At 49.7% G+C, this 21,511-nt stretch overlaps 2 protein-coding genes across 2 annotated transcripts in view; one reads left to right on the plus strand and one right to left on the minus strand.

The window, feature by feature from the left end:
- Positions 1-8,886, plus strand: part of rev3l (REV3 like, DNA directed polymerase zeta catalytic subunit) — a 100,114-nt gene extending 91,228 nt beyond the window's left edge. Inside the window, exons 30-32 of the mRNA XM_088905423.1 lie at positions 4,622-4,868; positions 6,515-6,724; positions 7,686-8,886. Of these exons, the coding sequence (XP_088761549.1) occupies positions 4,622-4,868; positions 6,515-6,724; positions 7,686-7,826 (598 nt within the window). The 3' untranslated portion in view covers positions 7,827-8,886. The remainder of the gene's footprint in view (positions 1-4,621; positions 4,869-6,514; positions 6,725-7,685) is intronic.
- Positions 8,887-9,731: 845 nt separating this feature from the next.
- slc60a2b (solute carrier family 60 member 2b) lies at positions 9,732-21,225 on the minus strand. The gene is made up of 4 exons (XM_088905435.1): positions 20,615-21,225; positions 15,913-16,081; positions 14,270-14,386; positions 9,732-13,559 (listed from the first exon to the last, which is right to left on the minus strand). The coding sequence occupies exons 1-4, from the start codon at positions 20,882-20,884 to the stop codon at positions 12,265-12,267; spliced, it is 1,851 nt and encodes a 616-aa protein (XP_088761561.1). The 5' UTR covers positions 20,885-21,225; the 3' UTR covers positions 9,732-12,264.
- Positions 21,226-21,511: the final 286 nt, after the last annotated feature.

Consider the following 21,511-nt stretch of genomic DNA (forward strand, 5'->3'; position numbering starts at 1 on the left):
TGCTTCTGACATTTCTAAAATATTAGAGATTCATTTTTTAACAGAGTAATGTCACGATTTTGGGGATGTTAACAAAGCAAGGATTTGTAGAATTACTCATAACCGCTTGAGTAATTTGTGGATGCGGATGTAGAGAAATTTTATCTGTTTACTTTTTTTTATTTCTTGCTATACCGTGAGAAATCTTTTCACTTTTATAGTTTTGCTTCGCACAAAGTACCAGAGCAGAAGATGAATGTTGAAAGGGAATTGAGACGATACCTGCTCACTTCTTCCTTGGTCTGCCCGGGGGTAACAGGTCTTCTCCCTTGCAAGTGGCAGCTGTCGATTTTCCCTTAACTCCCTTAATCCCTTAATTTACCACCTTGGGGGAAATCCATCATCTTATCCTTTTCAAAACAGAAGGTGGAATTAAGGTGGCTTGCATTTTCTGAAAAAAAATATTTAACTTGAGAGCAATAATTAACGTACCTGTGGACAGTTCTAAAAGGTGAAGAACAGCTTCAAATTCCGTTTGCAATTGCATAATTAAAGGTTGAAATTGAGGAAATTAATGTCATTCCTTAGACTAAATAATCAGTGTTTTGTTGGTGTTTTGTGCGCCGCTCATACACGTTGTAAAGTACCAGGCTATTGAAATACATGCCTGTCCTTGAACAGGCACTACTATGTGCTGAGTTGACTGTATTTTAATCCAAGTCAGCAAAACAACTTTGTAAATTCTACCACCTCACAAATGTAGACGATAATATTTCACTGACAGCAGCCATCATAAACTCTTAACTAACATTTTGTAGAGAATGGCTTCCAAAAGGTCTTTGAATAATGAATTATTTTACAGTAACCATTTAAGGGTAAATCGCTTGTTAATGAGAACGTTGTGTTTGTTACAGCTGCTGTGTATTTAGTTTATGTTGTGTTTGTATGTGTGCTTGTTATGGATCTTGATGCTGTGTTATCTTGACAGTTTTGCAGTGCTTGCATCTACACTTTTCATCACAGTATGCTTGGCCATATTGTGCAAACGCCAGTGCTATTAGGTTTCTACTCTCTTAGACCTTGTCGATCACTGAATCGTGAAATGAAGTAAAGTTATGTGGAGTGAGGATACATACCTTATCACAGCGCTGTCCTATATACTGCATATAATGTCCACCTCACAGCACAGTACGGCTGACTACTGCATTGAAGCACACCTCTGTGAAACAACTGTGAAACACAAAACATCTTACAGTTTTTTTCACAAAAAATGTGAAATTTGAAGACATCAAAACTTCTGTATGAAGAACAAACTTAAATCCAGCTTTACCCAAACTTGAAGGTTATATAATGCTAAAGTCGTGGGAAACGATCCTAAATTACGATGAGAAAACAAAGATTTTAGCGGCCTGTCTGCCTCATATCTCATAAACTGAAGACGCACAAGGCCTGGTTTGAATGGCACAGACATTGCACAAACAAATGAGTCCAGTTGGCTTCTCCTGCACTGCAGGGGGGGGCTGGGTGACTCCCCATGTAAAATAAAGCATAATATCGCCAAAAACAGCACAGACGAATGGGACAGAATTGGCTATCCTGAGACCTTTTTAGGAGGGTTGAGTGACGTCACTCCTCCAGGATAGAATCCCCTGTATCGCAGAAACAAAAGCAGCACAGACGCTATTTTCAACAGCACAAACCAACGCATTGGGCGTCATCGAGTGTGCGGTTGATAAACTCCACACTCCACCTCTGTTTTTCTAAGTGATCAAGTTCATCCTTGCGTTGTGTCTGGAGAAAGGAGTGTGAGGTTTCTCTAATCCCTTCGTTTACACTGCTGCAGTGGAAGTGTCTGTGTCCCTGTCTGAGCTAGAGAAGGAGGTGTAAGACGGTAACTCCCCTGGCAGCCCTTCTGAATATATTCTGACCTTTTGGCCTCAGTTAGGTGCCTCTGCGCTTGAAATCACACATGCTGCCGCCCAGAAAGGTTTAGTTGTCGAGGGATTCGATAATTCGGCCTATAAATTGGTATTTCTGGAAACAGACAAAGATCCCGCACTTTGTGTGAGCTGCAGTGTCTCATGATATCTCTTTGATTAACTCTGAGGCCATGGTGTCTGCTAAGGTGTTATCACACCAGCTAGAGCTTTTATGGACAGGCATCTTACACCTCATAATGTTGTCCACCTTCTCTACATTATACACATGGCCACAGACATCGCTTCCCCGTGCGGGTCTTTCATCACACACTGAGAGTTTTGGCTGGCCTGGTTGGGAATATGTACAGTGTGGGCTGTACTAGACCATATGATCGGTCTTCAGCATTCAGTAATATGATTGAATGATTCAATGATTATGCGCCACCCTTTAGCAATGGTACGAGGAGGTGTGAAACGCTAGTTAGGTGAAATGAGGGAAATGCGCTTTCCACCATCTTATCACCACTGACGACACCTTGGTGTTATTTACTCTTCGCGACGTCTCGTTTTAGCAACAGTTCAGTGACGTTTTTTCATGTCCGAACTGACTGAGCCCTTTCCCCTTGCTCTCCAGAACGAACATGTCGGCGCGCTTCCTCGCTTGTGTGTCTGTAGTTCTGTTAGTCCTCATTCTGCCCCTTCAGGAAGTGTGGAGAGACCGTGTCCTCGAATGTCTAGATTCACTTGGAAAGGAGTGGGACTGCATATTGAATTCTCCACTCCGCAGTGTGAGAGATCTGCAGGTTTAGGTTTGCCGAGATTTAAAATTTTCTTTCTGCTTCTTTGCTTTATGAGCACTGTCCGACTGGTTTAATCCTGATACTGCTGTATCCGGGCAGCCAGCAGACGTTTTGAAGAGAGACTGGTCTTTCTGTGTAGCCTGTGTAAATTCATACTTGTGTTCCCCTGAAGCAAGGCAGCTTGTACTTTGAGCTTCTAATCTGGCAGTAGTTAGAAATCTTCATTGAGCTCTCCAAGGATATGACATGCCCATTCTCCTGCTTTCTATAATTACCAACTCATTACGTGCGATTCCTCTTTAGCTTTGTCACTGTGGAGAAGTAAAGACTTTGATGTTCTAGCAGATAATTTAATGAAGATGATGTGCTTCCTCTCGTCTGCAAGATCTGCACGATCTCAGTTCGAGCTTTTCTGGCTCCTTGGTCTAGTTTCATATAACCCCTCCAGTATGCACTACGTGCCTGCAGCGCCCCCCTGTGGGGCAAGGTTGTCTCTGCACCCACTGCATAATCCTCTGGATGTCGGGGGCAGAAAACAGGCCATTTTCTTCCTCTGTGTCCGCTTCTCTGTGTGAGGCTTCTCGCAAACCTTTCTCAGCTGTCACAGTGTGAAACATGGATTTGAACACAGACAAAGACCTTTGCTCGAACAGGATTTGGAATGTAAATTTGGTTTTCACCAATCCTAGAATTCAGAAGACCTGTTTTAAGTTTTCTTCACAGGATTCTGATAGATATGATTTTGTGAAGTTTGTCTCTAGTTCTGTGTGTGTGCACTCTCTTCCTGAGGCACTGTGGGCACCCTTTTATGTTTTAGAAGAGCCCAGGTAACAACAGTGCCTTGCAAAAGTATTCACCCCCCTTGTAATTGCTGCCAAAGGTGGTCTTACCAAGTATTAACTCTGAGGGGGGGAATACTTATGCATTCAATTTTCTTTTTTATTTTTAATTAATTTAGTAAAAAGTTATCAAGTACTTTGCGTTGATGAGTGGCAAAAACTCTCAGTTAAATACATCATGGTTCTATGCTGTGACACAATATAATGTGAAAAAGTGCAAGGGGGGGTGAATACTTTTGCAAGGCACGGTAAGCTCAGCCTCCACATTGCCCCTCCTGTCATCGCTGGCTCTGGGCCTGACTTGGCATGGTTTAGCTCGGGCTGGGATTGCTGGGAATGCTGGGATTTGCAGTGCTGCGAATGCTGGGATTGCTGGGGATGCTGGGATTTGCAGTGCTGTGAATGCTGGGACTCGCAGTGCTGGGATTGCTGGAAATTCTGGGATTCGGATTGCTGGGAATGCTGGGCTGCTGGGGGGCAGCGTTGAGAGGTTGAATCATTCTGCTTTCATTCCATTTTTGAACACTCACATGAAGAAAAATTGGTTCACAAAAATGACCAATTATTTTAGAAAATATAGATGTACAGTATATATGTGTATGGTGTACAATTAAAGGTAGTTGCCAGGCAACCAACTGAGCAAGCATGGCTGAATGACAGACTTAATCTTCACATCACATCACTTTCAGTTACCGCCTCTCCAGGGTCAGGGTGGCCCAGGGCCCATACCAGCAAGCAACAGGCGCAAGGCAGCCTGGCAGCCTGGACCCCAGTCCATCGCAGGGCACACACACTCACACCAGGGCCAGTTTTCCCAGTAGTCAGCTAACCCACCAGTATGCTTTGGGACTGTGGGAGGAAACAGGAGTCCCCAGAGGAAACCCACACAAATACAGTGAGAACATGCAGACTCCACGCAGACAGCACCCCCCCAGGTCCAGAATTGAACCCAGGGCCCCAGCTCTGCGAGGCAGCAGTGCTGACCACCGCGCCGCCCGGCTGCCTTCCCATCAGGTGTAAAATGTTGTAGAGCGTGTCTGTCCCCTGCTGACGCGGCGCCCCCCGTCTCTCTCCTCCGCTGCAGGCGCATGCTGGCCTACGACCGGCGGCTGGAGCCGCGGGTGGGGGAGCGCGTGCCCTACGTGGTGGTGTATGGGCTCCCCGGGATGCCCCTCATCCAGCTGGTGCGCCGGCCCGTTGAGGTGCTGCAGGACCCCGGCCTGCGGCTCAACGCTACCTACTACATCAGCAAGCAGATCCTGCCCCCGCTGGAGCGCGTCTTCGCCCTGATCGGTGTGGACGTCTTCAGCTGGTACCAGGAGCTGCCCAGGGTGAGCCAGCCTCTCCGCCCCGGCCCTGTCTGGCCAGTACGCTCCCTCCTGGGGACATTCCTGTCCGGGCGGCCCATCGGGGAGAAGACACTCCCACGCCAAGAGATTCTCTTGACGAGGCAGACGGGTGGCTCTCTTGCCCCTTACCGGGGCTGTAAAAACACATCATAGTTCACGTTGAAGATGTCGCTAAGGGAGGGGACCTCTTAAAAGCACACTTTCCAGCTGGTGATTTCTGCGTAGGGAGGACTGCACTGCTACTTTGCAAACGGACACAATACCTCTTATTGCTCATTAGGCCACCAGGTGGCAGTGTGACATGAAATGCTTTCAGTTGTTCCCTGTTTAAAGCCCCTTTCTGAGCGTTATCAGAATGAATCTGGATCTTTAGCATCAGAATGACTGGACAGCTTGGTGCGACAGGATTGTGAAATCGGTCAGTGACCGGCATGAATAGCTTTTAAATGTTGGCTTTGACTCAAGAACAGCACCCTGCAGCTCACAGCTGGCAGCCCACTGAGGCTCAGTAGGGGTGAGCCTGGCCAGTACGTGGAGGGGAGACTCCTGGGAAAGCTAAGGCTGCTGCTGGAAGAGGTGTTAGTGGGGCCAGCAGGGGGCGCTCACCCTGCAGTCTGTGTGGGTCCTAATGCCCCAGTATAGTGACGGGGACACTATACGGTCAAAAAAGGGCACAGTAAAACTGATGTCCTGACCCTCTGTGGTCATTAATAATCCCAGGGCGTTTATTGAAAAGAGTAGGGGTGTTACCCAGAGGTATTATGGAAGATAATTAGCGAGCAGGCCGTATTTGTCACAGTATTGCACTCGTTTACATGATTACTCGTAGTTCTTCCACACCGTGGCCTGTCTGGAGTCTGAAGGGTGTGACTGTGAAGACAAGATAGGAGGTTCTTATGGATTAAAAGAAAATGACCATTTTAACAATGTGCAGTTTGTAATAACGCTTATATCGCCAAATCCATTTCAATACACGAATGAAAGTATGCATGTACCGTTTGCTGTGTAACATTACACTTTGATTTTACTTAATCAAACCATTTGATAGCTTTGTAAAGATGAATTACTTTGATCTTGTAATCTTACTGAAATACATGGTGGACTGTCACTCTTTAGTTAATCAACTTAATATTTAGTACTTTTGTCATTGATTAATTGTCCATTTTAGTGTTTTTAGCTGTTAACCAATGCAGCATATTTCACTAAAATGCATTTCCTGCTGTATTATTACTTTATTTAGGACAATTTCTAATCTGACATTAAGCAGAAAAACTAAGCCATTCCAATCTAAATGTGAACTGCTTTCACGACACTAATTCTGCCAGAACACATCACAGTTTGGTCAAAGCCTTCGGCTGTAACATTTTCGTTACCAGTTTCGTGCCAGATGGGCCACTGCAAGATGGCGTCACAACGGCAAGATGGCGACTACTCAGAGAAGCGTCCCCAAGTTTGCGGGAGCTGGTCGGCGTTTTTAATTCATAATTCATGCGGAAGCCCATTGGGTTCTGCCTCCGCGTCTCGACTCGCAGCAGCAGTGAGGGTGGGGGGGTGCGGCGCCCTGCGTGTTGCTCTCGCGGCCTGTGCTCCGCCAGCGGCTCACCCTCCGCCTGTGCTCCGCCCCGCAGGTGCAGAAGGCGGGCTCGGCGGCGGGCGGCGAGGAGGCCGGGCGCAAGGGCACCATCTCGCAGTACTTCACCACGCTGCACTGCCCCGTGTGCGACGAGCTGACGCAGCTGGGGGTGTGCAGCCGCTGCCGCGCCGAGCCCCAGCGCGTGGCCGTCACGCTGAGCCAGGACGTGCGTCACTGGGAGCGCCAGCAGGAGCAGCTGCTCAAGGTCAGGGTCGCCATGGCAACCTGCCGCTGCCGCCGCCACCCCCCGTCGCTCTGCAAACATGGCTGTACTGGGATCCCTTTTCTGCTGTCTCTCATCATTACTACCCCGTTACCGGCATGTAGCGCCCTCACCAGGCAGAGATGGGGCACTGAGAGGACGAGCAACGGGGCTGGTGATGTCAGCCCCAGGAGTGCATGCTGGGATAGATGGGAACCCGTCTGGGGTAGCTGGGACATCGTTAACTTCTCGGGCTTGGGGGAAGGACGTGTACATGTTGTGTGAGTGTACCTGTGTCACTGTCCCATGTTCCCCCACGCTGTTCGGTGGTCTCAGGTTCCCACCCGCCTGGCCTGTATTAGTGATAGTGACATTGTTCTTTGGCGAGAGCACTCGTTTTAACGATAGTTGTTCCTATGCCGTTCTGATTAACAAAAGAGTGCTTCCATTATCACTAGCTTGTGGTACAGGGAGTTGCAGCACCCTTCCATTGCTGCTGAAGAACCTGATCTATGTTTTTAAGAGTCTGTTCAAGACGGTGCCTCATGGTATCCGGAACCCAAATTAAGTCCTCCATCCTTACGATGCGTGTCCTCGGCTGGAGAGAAATAACCTCCCCTTCCTGTCCTGTGCTGTTATAAACACCAGTTGTGTGCAGAACTGTGCCCCCAGGAAACAGGGCAGGATCAAGATCACTGGCTTCAGGTCCTTGGAAGCCATGTAGGGAGATTCAGGGCGCTCCAGAGGCACAATCCACACGTAATGGATTGAGCCTGGGGCTTCAGAAGTAGCTCTATGACATGAACAGTCTGAGACAGTGTCGTCCTCTCCCCGTCCTGACTGACACAATAAACATTGTAAGGATCTAGAAATGGGAAAACGAGCCCGAGACGGCCAGACCTCGGTGGGGGGTGTGGGTCTAGGTGGGGCTACAGGAGGCTGCTGACCGACCTTCTCATTTCAGGTCTGCAGGAACTGCACGGGCGGCGCGGAGCGGCAGCTGCAGTGCGTCTCTCTCGACTGCCCCGTCCTGTACAAGCTGTCCAGGGTGAGCCGCCAGCTGTCCAAGGCGCCGTACCTGCGGCGGCTGCTCGACCAGTTCTGAGCCACGCTCGCGGCCCCCCCTCCCCCCCCCACCCGTTGGTGCTAACCCTCCTCGGTCTCAGACGCCCTCCACACGTTCTCCATGGTGCTCTGGTTTAACCCCATTGGGTTAAGCATTTTGTCGTCGCTGTGGTTATGACTAGGACTTGACCGTGACGTGTCCACCGCCTCTCGTGGGCGCTAGCTTGGGGCTGGCCGCTGGAATGAAACTTCAGAGGAGTTCTGGAGGCGTCACCTGCCCTTGTTCTGATAAACCGACCATGTAACCAGCTGCTAATTACTGTAAGTAAACGGCTAGCCTTTTCCAAGCCAATACGAAGACGCTTCATGTCGTCTTCCGAAGGCATTGTAGTCACTGTCGAGACAGAAGGGGACATGTTGGTCTTCGCCATGTTGTTTTTTATGCGCTGTAGCATTTGTAAATGCAAAACCTCTATTGAGCACCTTCTAACCCAAGGCAGACAAATTAACCACTGTTTAAGAAACAATTTCTTTTTATAGAAATGCGAAACTTTTGTAAATAAGAAATCCTTTCCTTGTAAAGTGGCTGATGAATTCATGTGCACCAGACTAAAGAAAAAAAAAGGATTTTTTTTATCTCTGTTTCCGGGTGCAATGTGTATGTGTCTTCATTCATTTTTTTCTGCCTGAAAAGGATTGTTTTATTTATGTATTTCTGCAAAAATAGTCCTCAAACTCTCTGAATCCCATGGCACTCCTGTGGGATAGTGGGCAGAAGAGCAAGTGTCTAAGTTTTCAAAAGCTTCTGGGACTGTTGCAATACTGTATTTTGATAATTTATGGCGAGAGTATATATTATTTCTTTGTGCATATTTGTTTTGTAAACACATTTCTAATGCTTTCTATATGCTCAACAGTAAGTGTTCCCTACCTATGTAAAGACTGATTATACAATTTGCCAAACAATTGTACACACAATGTGTATTTGTATAACTGTATAAAAAAATGAAGGAACTGTGACTCAGTTTTTTTAAAAATTGATATTACTGTGGGTGGAGGTGTAAATCATCAGACAATTTAATAAAACTCAATGTATGAAATAGTCTTTTCATTGATCTTTATTTTTTTGTCCCTTTGGCATGCCGATAGCACTCTACTGGGTACCTGCATTGCTTCACTGGGACTCCAGACGAAGGCGTGATACAAGGTTTTCAATGGTTTTGCCTCTGAAATGTGCTTCTAATCACCTGGTACGATTCAGTATGTCTGGGTTGTGATAAAGCCCTGGAATGATGCAGTTTGGTGATCACGGCACTGCCCAGGACACAAGTGGAGAGATCTTGTCTTTTATACGTGACGGAGGGAGATCGACAAGCGGATCAGGGCAGCGTCTGCGGGCCAGCGGGCACCGTGCTGGTCTGCAGTGGTGAAGCAGGAGCCGAGCTTGAAGACGAAGCTCTTGGTTTACCGGTCGATCTACGGCCCCATCCTCACCTCCGGTCGTGAGCTGTGGGTAACGACCGACGGAACGAGATCACGGGTACAAGCGGCAGCAATGAGGTTTCTCCGCAGGGCTGCTGGGCTGACTCTCCGTGCCGGGGCGGGGAGCTCGGCCATCCGGGAGAGCCTCGGAGCAGAGCCGCTGCTCTTCGAGATCTGAGGTGGTCTGGGCATCTCGTTGGGATGCCCCCCCGGTCGGCTTCTGCGGGAGCTGTTCCGGGCACGTCCCACTGGGCAGAGACTCCGTGGCAGACCCAGGACACGCCGGAGGGATTGTACAGGATCTCTCGGCTGGCCTGGGAGCGCCTGGGGATCCCCCAGGAGGAGCTTGAATCTGGCGCTGGGGACAGGGAAGCCTGGGCTGATCCACTCGGCCTGCTGCAACCACACCCCTCACTGGGAAGAGCAGAGTGAGGATGGATGGATGGATGGATGGAGACCGGGGTTTTAGAAATAGGTTTATTACATAAACAATCTGAGATGGCATCATCTACTGTCCTGATCAAGACAATAAAAATTGAAAGGAATTACACACTTCAAAATGTTGAAACAAAAGCATTCCCTTATATGGCCACTTTTGCCTTCTGACCCTCTCGGCTTGAACTTCATCGCTAGATCTCAGTAACGAGGCAAAGGTCTAAAAGAGCATTATAGAATCTTAAACAGGTCTTGATGTGTGGTACTTCTACATTAAACAGGAACTCTTCACTACCCTAGTTTCATACAGGTGGTTTTGTATGAGGAAAATGCCATTTTCCATCGTTAAGAAAGATTCCACAGCTACCCTTAAGTCGGCTGCATTTTTTTAAGTAGCACAACACACCACATTAACAAAAACCTATAAAAGGATTTCACATGACATTCCAAAATTTTCTTGAATTCCGATTTAACAGAGGCAGGCCTGTTTCATAACTGCAGTTTCGCCTGTTAGATGCAGTCATTTTTACTGATTTTTTTTGCCTTTCCCCTTCACACAGCTGAAACAGGATGTTGTTGAAACAGTTAACACACAAAAACTGTTGGCACTTTTGTGATGCCACTAACCTTAGGACAGATTAAGAACACAATACATCTGTTTAAAAATGGGTAATGCCACCACCCCAAACCAAACTTTGTGCCCCCTTTGTTAACATACTTGGCTTTTATCTTGCTTCTTGTCTGTCAGAGACCTGTTCATCCACAGAATGCCAAGTCCAGCAACATAATTGCACCCCCCCCCAGTTGAGTCCTAGCCCAGCCAGGCAGAAAAGCATGCTGTTACAGGATAAGTATTGTGCACATTCTCTCACCTGCCTGCCAAGCCAATGTACCGTCCAGAAGAGTAAAGAAAGTGTTTTGTTTTTTTTTAGAAGGGTATGTCCACAGTAGTATCCAAGCTGTGTAAAGCTGATCATCTTTCACCTAGCAACATTAGAATCAATCAAAAATGATCGCACTTGTTCACAGAGAAAGGCCAGCTCTTTCTCATACCTTTTATTTCTGCATCTTCCACTCTGTAGTCCTCAACTGTCAATCAATCTAGCTCCTGCCACAACCTTCTCTGCAGCATGGGAGAGCTGAGGACTGCACACTGCCCGTCTCTCAAGTCCTCCCCTAGCATCCTGCTGGTAGTGCTCTCGGTGATATATACCAATTCACAGGTGGCCCCTGGGCCACAGGGGAATGTCTGCACACACACCTGGAAAAAGTCAATCTTGTTTACCAGCACCTAAAGACACAGCCTAGAAGCCAGCTTGCGCTGTGCCGCTGGGCTTACTGGTACCATGAATCTCTCCTGGCCTGTAGAGATTTACCAGAATCATTTTTTTCATTTTGTCGCTCAAAGTGGAATTTCTTCCAAAAAGTGCATGTCTTGAATGGTTCAATTACTGTAGTGCTGGCAGACAAGACATTGCAGATCCCATCATTAATCTTTCATCTTTCAGTGCTGTGCTACTGACATGGGAATGCTTAGACGTAGCATCAGCACATGAAAGCATTAGTTGATGAATACCTGCTGACTTCTTCAGAGTACAGTTTTACAGCTGTGTAATTTGTAAACCAGACGCACATTAAAATCTGTGTATTACTGTAAAAGTCAGACTCCCTTGTCAATCTTCTGACCTGACCAACAATGCCAAGAAAATCACTGCGGTTTAATCTACCACCATGACTGTGTTGTGAATTTAGTTTTTGCTGTGTCAACCAAATACTGACACTGGTATTGATAAGCATTTTCCTGGAGGGACGGAGTGGAGTTGGAGTGAAGATACCCTTTCAAGATGAAGGACTGAAGGAAATGTGTCACCTTGAAAAGCAAGAAATGGGAAAGATGTATGCGAACAGGGGCTCAGAAAGTGCTATAATGTCTTGCTTCACTACACCGCTGATGGTCTCCACTACACAACTACGGTATCATAATCATGGCAATGAAAATCATAATGAATATCACTCATCTTAAAAGTCACAAAAAGGCCCCACAATTGCAGCCCTTTGGCATGGTGGTGATCGCTGCCTCACAGCTCTTGGATTCTGGGCTGGGGTGCCTTCCATGTGGAGTGTGCGTGTTCTTCCTTCATGGCTTCCTGCCAGTCTAGTGCCTGGTGTCTCCAAATGGCCCCTGTGCCCGGCTGTGGACTGATGTGTGTAGTGTGGTGTGTAGTTCGCCTCTCGCCCTGGGCTTCCAAGACAGGCTCCAGCCTCACCAGGAGCAGCTGGCTTCCTGCCCTCGGATGGATTAGGCACTCAAAAAAAAACAACAGTCTTATTACACGCTTCTCGTCTTTCGCAACCGAAAAAAGGAAAACAGTCTGAACGTCGGCGAGACATCCCGGGGAACACCTGGAGCTTGAATGCATGCAGCATGGGCAACGAACAGGGGAGACAGCCGGCCCCCGCCCGGCCAGAGCTGGCAGACCTGTTCCTAGCTGGCACGGCTGACTCTCCCTCCGTCCGAAGCGCCAGGTTTCCGTCCCGCGGGGCAGCAGGGGGGAGGGCGCTCAGTCCTTCTTTTCGCGGTCCAGGCTGAGCAGCGGTTTCCGTCTCGGCGATCCCGCCGGGAAGGCCGGGGAGGGCGATCCGTGGCCGGCAGGGTGAGAGGGGGAAGCTGGGGGAGCGGCGGCCGCGGCGGCGGCGGCGGCGCCGCTGGCTTCCGCAGACGCGGGCGGGGACAAACCCACGAGGCCGGCGTCGTCCATCTCGATCACCTCGAAGTCCGCATCGTTCCACTGCCCAGCCTCATCCCCCTCCTCCTCCCCGTCTTCATCTTCCTCCTCGTTGGCTCCCGAGTCTAGCAGGGCCTTCCGGTCTTCGCTGTCTTCCCTGGCGCGGCCCCCCTCCCGCAGCTTCCGGCCCTCCGCGGCCTGGGAGGTGGCCAGCTTGTACATCACCGGGAAGATGATGGCCGTCATGGCGGAGGTGCCCAGGGCAGTGTACATCAGCACCGGGAGCTCCCGCGTCTGCCCCAGCAGGAAGCCCACCACCGCCGGGATGACCATCTCCCCCAGGGCCGCCCCCACGACGAAGACCGCCGCCGAGCGGCCCGTCACCGTGGTGTACTGCTCCACCCACGTGATGCCGCTGGGGAACGTGGTGGCCATGGAGGCGCCGTACAAGGCGCTGCCAGCCCACAGGGCGGCCCTGCTCCTGCTGAAGAGGGTGAGAAAGAGGGAGGAGACCGTGCAGCCCACCAGGCTCAGCAGGATCATGGCGCCCGGGGGCAGGCAGGCCGCGAAGAAGATGGCCAGGCCGCGGACGGCGGCGAAGGTGGCCCAGAAGACGGAGTTGAGGCCGGCGGCTTCGCTCTTATCCATGCCGGCGAAGTCCTTGGCGTAGGTGAAGATGAACGAGCCGTAGGCCACCTCGGCCCCCACGTAGCAGAAGAAGAAGAAGAACAGCAGCAAGATAAGGGCGTTGTGATGCCTGGCCACGACCCGCGTCTCCGAGGACGCCTTGGCTCTCTCGCGGGAGGGGCTGCTCCTGGAGTACAGGATGAGGAAGAAGAGGGAGACCAGCAGGACGAAGATGCCGATCACCGTGTAGGCCCACGTGGACTTGAGGGAGCCGCTCCGGCTTTGAGCGAACCCGAGAGGCGGGCTCAGCGCCTTGGACACGTGGCCGGCGGCGTGGGGGGCCGCGCCCGCGCTCACGTTCCTCCCCGTAGGGGGCGCCGCGCCCAGCAGCAGCTTGGCCAGCACCGGGGAGACGACGGCACCCACGGCAAAGCTGAAGTGCAGGGCCTGCATGTGAGGCCCGGACTGGGCGCCCCAGGTGCTGAGAATCAGGACGTTGCCGCCTGGCGGAGAAAACGCTGGCGTTAAAAGTCCGTCCTCCCCACACAGGCTCACCGGCTACAGAAGACGACATTTCGCTCGGGGCTGAACTGGAAACAGGACCTTACCCTGACCAGCTGTCAAGGGACAGTGGGGCTGAAGACTGCAAACAGCCACCAGGTGTTTCCGACACTTTCGATGTCCTTTAATGTTACCAGCCTCGGCTTGCTCCCCAACTGTCCTTGTACAGCAAGACCCATTTCTACAGCCAGCGGGGGACCTCGAAGCCCTTAACTGGGTGGCGCCTGTGCTGTCTGCCTCTCTTCTGGCTTTTTAATGCTTCTCCCTTATTAAAAGCACTGGCTAGAAAATTCTAATCACGTCAACCTCTTACACCTGCTTAACCTCAAATGCCACAGAATAACAGTTCTGGCAGGTGACACAACGAACAGGCCACTTCTAAAACTAATAATGAATTCTAAAAAAGTCAAGAAAATGTCTCATCCACTTTGTAGAATACAGAGCTATCCAGACCTGAACAGACCCATTCTCTTCAATAAAACTGTGACACTCGAAACTGAATTACTTCCTTGTTCACTAAAAACTTTGGACAATGAATAAAACTGAATCAAGTAACTTCATGTAAAGCTCACCTAACGACAGTATTGCATTTAACTTCAGACCGAACGATATCCATTTGAAAGCGAAGTCCGGGAAGCGTACGGCCACCCACCTGTATCTAGGAAGCCCATGGAGACTCCCACACTGCACATCAAAGCTGTCAGCAGCAATGGCTTTTTGCAGAAAGGAACTGCGAACATCCCAAAAGCAGTGGCCAGCATTGAGAAACCTGAAGGGGAAAAATGAGAGTGTCCTTTTGTGCCTGGAGCAGAGAAGTCCCCGTTCCGCTTTCTATAACTGGGGTACGATACTACGGTACAAATGAACACCTTTACCTCATCATGCATGCAATCAAGACGTTCCTGAATTATAACCCGGTCCGGCCAGGCTCTGCCTTAGTTCCGAGTCTTATGGATGAAAGACAGCATCCAAAACGAACTCTTACTCTCCTCAAAAAAGGAACGACTACACTACATGACGCTGTAATGGTACCGGCTACATTTCTTTACAGAGAGTGCAGCAGGAGTCCCTAGTAGCCAGAGGAATAATATCTGTTTCCTCAGCAAAAGGCAGAGCCGACATGTTGAACTGTCCTAGCTGAAAGTACCCCCTCTAATGAACTGTGACAGTACGATGGAGGCAGCTTACAGTACAATAACTACAGCCTCACTACACAAGCAGTGTGTGTGTGTGTGTGTGTGTGTGTGAGTGTGTGAGAGTGTGTGAGAGTGTGTGAGAGTGTGTGAGAGAGAGAGAAAAAGAGTGTTTGCGTGTGTGAGTGTGTGTGCGTGCGTGCGTGTGTGCGTGTGAGAGAGCAATATCTCACACACTGGGACACACACACACAAACACAACAAACTGGAATGCTACAGAACCCTAAACAGACAATACACACTAGCCGAATATTTGACCAAGATAAGAAACAACAAAAAGAAACAGACCCTGATGAAGTACAGGCTCAGTGACCACAGCCTGGCCATAGAAACTAGACAGGCAGACCTGGCTGCCCAGAGAGGACAGGCTGTGCTCCCACTGCCAGCGGGGAGAAATAGAGACAGAGGTGCACTTCCTACTGCACTGTGACAGATACTCTAGGATTAGAGAAACATTCTTCCCTAAATTCAGAAATCTAGTCCCAGAGTTCCCACACCTGCCAGAATCACAACAGGTCCCAATCCTACTGGGAGAGGGAGGAGGGAACTCAGTTGAACTGGCAGCCCAGTATGTGATCTCCTGTCCCAGCCTGAGGAACAGTGAGTCTGTCTCCCAATAATGCTCCGTCTGTCTACAGTATATTTAAATATTTTACGATATGTCTTTGTTGTAAATGTCTGTAATATGTCTGTAGATTTTATTTTACTTTTATTTTTTGTCTTGATTCATGTGAATTTCATTATTTTTATTTGCTTTGGCAACACTGATTGTACCCATCGGCCATGCTAATAAAGCACCTTGAATTGAACTGAATTGAATTGTGTGAGAGTGTGCGAGTGCGTGCGTGCGTGCGTGCGTGCGTGCGTGCGTGCGTGCGTGCGTGCGTGCGTGCGTGCGTGCGTGCGTGCGAGCAGGAAGAGCTCCTGCACACTGGGGATACTCACCTGTCCCAGCAGGGCCAGGGGCACAAGGAAGAGCTTTGCCCCGAGAGCTCATGCCCTGAGCTGGACCCTGCCTGCCCTGCCCGCTTCCTACACCACCCGCAGGGCGCCAGGCTGTGGCTGGAGTACAGGGGCAGGCAAGAGGGGGCTGCGAGCTTACCTAGCAGCAGGTAGTGGTTCACGCAGTCAAAGAGGACCCCCGCCACCACAGAGCCCCCGATGTAGCCCAGGGCTCGGCCCACGAAGATGTAGGAGATGTTGCTTATGTTCTTGTTCACATTGATGGCCAGGTCTTCAAGGGTGGGGCCAAGCACTGCAATGCTCATCCCCTACAACACACCACCAGAGGACAGGCCGAGGTCAAGTCTCATTTCCAACCGCTTTTTTGATCCTTCTGACTGTCACTGTGGCTCCCGCCTCTCTGGCCTCGTGCTCTGCTATAGAGCGGGTATCAGCCAGTACTCTTCAATCTCAAAGTCACATCAGAACCAGAACAGGATACTTGGATGGTAGAAGAATACTGACATACAATCAAGTTTCACTAGCTCTGCTCATTTACTATATAAAGCGTTCTCTTCAGCAGTGAGTGAGTTAGGACACTGTGATCACAGTTAACTCAGCTGTGCACCGGTCACACGATCGCCAATTACTGAAAAGCTCTGTGTGTGTGTGTGACCAACAATTCAAAACCACAAAGTATCTGAGATCACCCCACTCTGTACAAGAGGCATTCTCATTCTGAAGTGTTTCACATCTGTTCAAATCATGATTAGGGAAAGAGCTTGGTTTTATCCACTACTGGCTTCTGCCGTCCAAAAACGGAACTGTTTTTTTTTTAATTGAACAGCTCTTCCAAAAACCAGGATGTGTCATTTCACTGCAAATCCCAACACTCTTACTGTTTGCCTTTCGTTCTTATTTCCTGTATAACACTGGCAGCCACAATGCTGTATTTTCTTCTCAAGCTCAAGACAGTGCTGTTGTTTGTTGCTACAGCGAAACTGCGCAGGACGTACACAGGGTTGTTACAGTTCCTATTTTGCCTTCATTCTTCTGTTCACTGCACATTATCAGCCTTTTCATCAACCATTTCAGCAGAGGAAGTTGCCAAAATAGTGTGATCAGATACAGAGCAACAGACCAGACAGGAGGACCGGGACCACCTACAGACTGTGTGAACGGAAAACTTTCTGCTTCACGGTATCGTTTTAAGAGCTTTGTTCACTCTAAGAACTTAAGAACTTTAGTTTAACATAATTGCATTTTGGATTCAAAGTCACTTTCTCCCCTTGACAGATCCTACAGCTTCTCCTTCATCTTGTGCGAAGGAATTACAAGGTTGCAGTTTCACCTTCCTCTTTAATATGCTGTTAACTTGGGGTTTTGCAACGGAAGGTGTACACAATCCTCTCCAGTACATAACGCACACTCTCCACAGCGTATTTATTTTTTGGCAATAGCCTACTGTTTAGTCAATTAAATATTTGAGAATCTTTTCGTTTAAAAGAAAATATTCCCCTTTAGATCACTTACATGAGCACCAAGCAATTTTACTAATTATCCATATTCCATGTAATTAGGAGGCCAAGCAAGAAAAATGCAGCGGGACACTATTGTGAGTATTATTTATGTCCAGATCACTATTTGTAATGCCACCTTGATGCCATTCTTGGTGGTAAAACCCATCGTGTTTCGCGGACACTTCTGAAATTCCACAGTGTGTTGGAGACACTTCTAGGAAACTGCGGCCTAATGAAAATGAGGCTGAGGTCACATGACTTGGCGGCAAAGTTGTTTTTTTCAGGGGTTCTGGACATCTGTTACAAATCTCTTTATCTGAAATCACTTACAACAGAGATATGGAACCCCGGCCTAATCTTTCCCCCAGGATTTATATCCCCATCAGTTTCCTAACACCTATCCAATACAGGGCCGCAGAGGAGCTAGAGCCTATCCCAGCAAGCAACGGGGGCAAGGCAGGGTACACCCTGGATGGGACACCAGTCCACTGCAGGGCACACACACAGACACACTCACACCAGGGCCAGTTTTCCTGACTATATGTCTTTGGGCTGTGGGAGAAAACCAGAGCACACAGAGGACACCCACATGAACCCAGGCAAAACATGCAAACCCCACACAGACAGCACCCCAGGAACTGAACCCAGGGCCCCAATGTGCCACTCTAGAAAACTGAATTGGTCACACGGCCTTATCGGATTTGTCAAAAGTACTCAAACACCTGCACTGAAACTGTCAGGTGGAACAAAGCCATGCTTTGTACACACAGCCTTAGTCAGGATATTTTTTTGGGAAAAACTACAGAACAAACATGAGGACCAGAAGCCAGTACAATTTCAGTCATGATGAATTTGTATATATTTCCATATGCAGCATTTCTGGATTTCCATATGCTGCACGATTCCGCTGTGGTAGACGAACATGCACTCCGAACTCTTCCTCGAGCAGGGAAGGTAATGTCCGCAGCTGAACCCAGCTGAGCGGGCAGCTCTCGATCATGACCTTCAGGGCAAACCTCATTCTAGCTTCCAGCTGCTTAGAGAGTGCAGACAAGGACACTGCACCGTGACCTCACCTGTGACCTCTGACCCTTGGAAGCGGTCAAAAGCACACCGCTCCACCTGGAGGGTAAATGCAAAGCTGGCTTATTATCACTAACGTATTCTGCAGAATACAGTACCCAGATACTGTTACCCAAATCCAGCAAAGTTTTACTGTTACCACTCCTCAGAGAACACAGAGAGCGTCATATTTATTATGAAACACAGACAAAAACCAACTGGCTGGGAGAACCTTCCTTTGCACAACCTAACCTGTTTCAGTTCTCATCTCAACCTGATGCTGCAGTAAAGCAGGAGGACAAGGAACACCCGAACTGTAGCATGAGGAGAAACACGCGAGAGCAGACGCCATGCCCTGGCTCAGGGGCAGCCAAAGAGGGACAATGCTGCTCATGGTAAACTATAAAACACCACGCTGGCACCAAAATATATTCCACACATTCAAATCCTTCACACTGTCATCACCAGGTGCATCAACACCCCTGAATGAAGAGTCCTTCAGATGAGACGTAAAACCTGACTCTCTGTGGTCATTAAAAATCCCAGGGCGTTTCTCGAAGAGTAGGGGTGTAACCTCGGCGTCCTGGCCAAATTTCCCATTGGCCTTTACCAATCATGGCCTCCTAATAATTCCCATCTCTGAACTGGCTTCATCACTCTGCTCTCCTCCCCACTGAGAGCTGGTGTGTGGGGAGCATACTGGCGCACTATGGCTGCCGTCGCATCATCCAGGTGGGGCTGCACACTGGTGGTGGTGGAGGGGAGACCCCATTACCTGTAAAGCGCTTTGAGTGGAGTGTCCAGAAAAGTGCTATATAAGTGTAAGCAATTATTATTATTATTATTATTAAGAGTCTGTATATATAAGCAATACAGCTATATAAACAACTGCTTATCCTCAGTCCTGCGTCTCCATGTAAAGGGATTCCCAGTGGGCTGCATCAGCACAGACTGAATTCTGGGTTTGACTTTAAATGATGTCCAGGCTCTGACAGACACCCAGAGCTCCACCAGCCCCTCACAGAGAAGAGCACCAGGAGCTCCGCCGTGTCCTTCCTGAGAGAGAGCTTTCTCCCCCGGCCCTCCTCGACACGCAGACCCAGCGTTTTGGCAGCCACCCCCCAAACCCCCCCCCAATAACCTGGAGCCGATGCTCGGCACACGTCCCAGACGCGTTGCTAAACACAGGCCAAAGACCAGCGTCTCCCCGAGCAACAGTGAAATCATGACGATTTCAAGGGGTTTTCTTCAGGATGGGTATGGTGCCTTTGAGCCTACAGACCAGGCTTCACTGCACACCACAGCTTCTCTCTTCTAACTTCACACCCGGTTCCAGAGGCTCCTCAGAGCAGCCCTGGCATCTGCTCCCCGCACTTGCGTTTCGCAGTTTCTGACTCAAAGTGTTTGGTTTGGTTTTTAAAAAGAGGACACTAGCAGGCACAATACTTGACATTAACTGGGGTTTGGTTCCCTTGTTTTAAAGTTTCCCCAGGAATGCTGAGCCCCAAATCTCTGGGATGCTCTTTCCTGGGTTGCACTGAAATTGTATTTAAAACTGTGCTAGCTGTACTATTTATTCATCACTGTATTACTTTTGCACTGTTTTTGTCCTGTTTGTATACTTTTCTCTGCTTGTGTATTTGCACAGTTTCTGACAATTTTGTACTGGCACCATACTGTTGTTTACACTGTTAGTGTTACTGTATTTCTGTCCTGTCTGCTGTCCCATTTATATTCTGCACCTGAGAGACTCGTGAGAAACACGTTTCGCTATACTATGCACCCGTGTGAGTATAATGACAAATAAAGTCGAACTGAATTGAGCGCTCGTTCTAATCCTCCAATGTCACCCATCTGTCCGCTCCTCGGCACCCTCTTCCCTGCGTCACCGTCCGCACCTGGTACCACATCGCCGAGAAACACGCAACCAGAACTTCAGCCTCCTGGGACAGTCCGCACGCTGAAATTCTGGCCCCCTCACAGGCAAGGGCAGCACACTTCGGATGGTTAATCCTAAATGACTCACGGGAATACAGGCCGGCAGTCGGGGCAGACAGGTTTGCGGTCATTGACCCGTACGAACTGCACACTCCCAAGAGCAGCACCGAGAACACCCTCTGGACTGCGGGCACTACCGACACCGGGGCACATCATGTCACAGAGCGAGTGCGTCCCTTTCACAACACGTCTCTGCCCCAGTGTGCCAGACCGGCCGGCTCCTGCAGGTGTTCACCGAGTACACGGTCACGCCATCAGGAAGCGAGGTGGGTCCTTACTCACCAGGCCGAGGAAGGAGGCGCAGAGGACTACGGTCACGGGCCACCGGCTGACATCCGCCTGGCCGCCCGTCCTGCTGCCCCGGACCGCCACCTCCTCGGACCCCAGCTCGTCTCGCCTCCTGGCCCCCGTCCGGAGGCCCGGGGAGCCCCGCTGCGCGTCCTGCCGCTTGTCGAACAGCGTGTCCTCCTCCTGGTCGTCGTTGTCGCCGTCGCCGTCGCTCTGCTCCGTCCTGGCGAAGCGGACCTGCTTCTTCGGGGCCGCGGCGGACATCGCGGCCGCAGGAGGGGTAGGGGTAGCGGGGGCGCCTGGAGAGATCTCCTCCCTTCAGACTTGGCGTTCCGGGAGCTAACCCACGCAAAGCCCGTAGCGCAGCTAGACGCCCCGCTAAAGGCTTCGGTCCTTTTCTTTTTTTTTTTTGTCCCCCCCCCCCTCTATGAGGGCCGTGGTCTCCCCCGAGGTGGCTCCGAGGCGCTGCGGATCCGCCTGACGGCTCGCCTGGCTCCCGGGGGGAGGGGGTGGGTCAGGTACCGGGGCGAACCGACAGGGCAGCTCGGCTCGGCACAGGGACGGAAGTGCAAAGGTGTCACATGACGGAGGAGGAGGAGGGTTGCGTGGAAGAGACGGAGCTGCCGTGCAGACAGAGACCTGGCAGGCAGTAATGTAGCCCACTCAATTCAATTCAGTTCAAGGTGCTTTATTAGCATGGCCGATGGGTACGATCAGTGTTGCCAAAGCAAATAAAAATAATGAAATTCACATGAAACAAGACAAAAAATACAAGTAAAATAAAATCTACAGACATATTACAGACATTTACAACAAAGACATATAATAAAATATTTACATACTGTATACTGTAAACATATTGAGCATTACTGGGAGACAGACTCACTGTTC

Source organism: Atractosteus spatula, chromosome 2, assembly GCF_055471065.1.
Source record: "Atractosteus spatula isolate fAtrSpa1 chromosome 2, fAtrSpa1.hap1, whole genome shotgun sequence".
NCBI lineage: Eukaryota > Metazoa > Chordata > Actinopteri > Semionotiformes > Lepisosteidae > Atractosteus > Atractosteus spatula.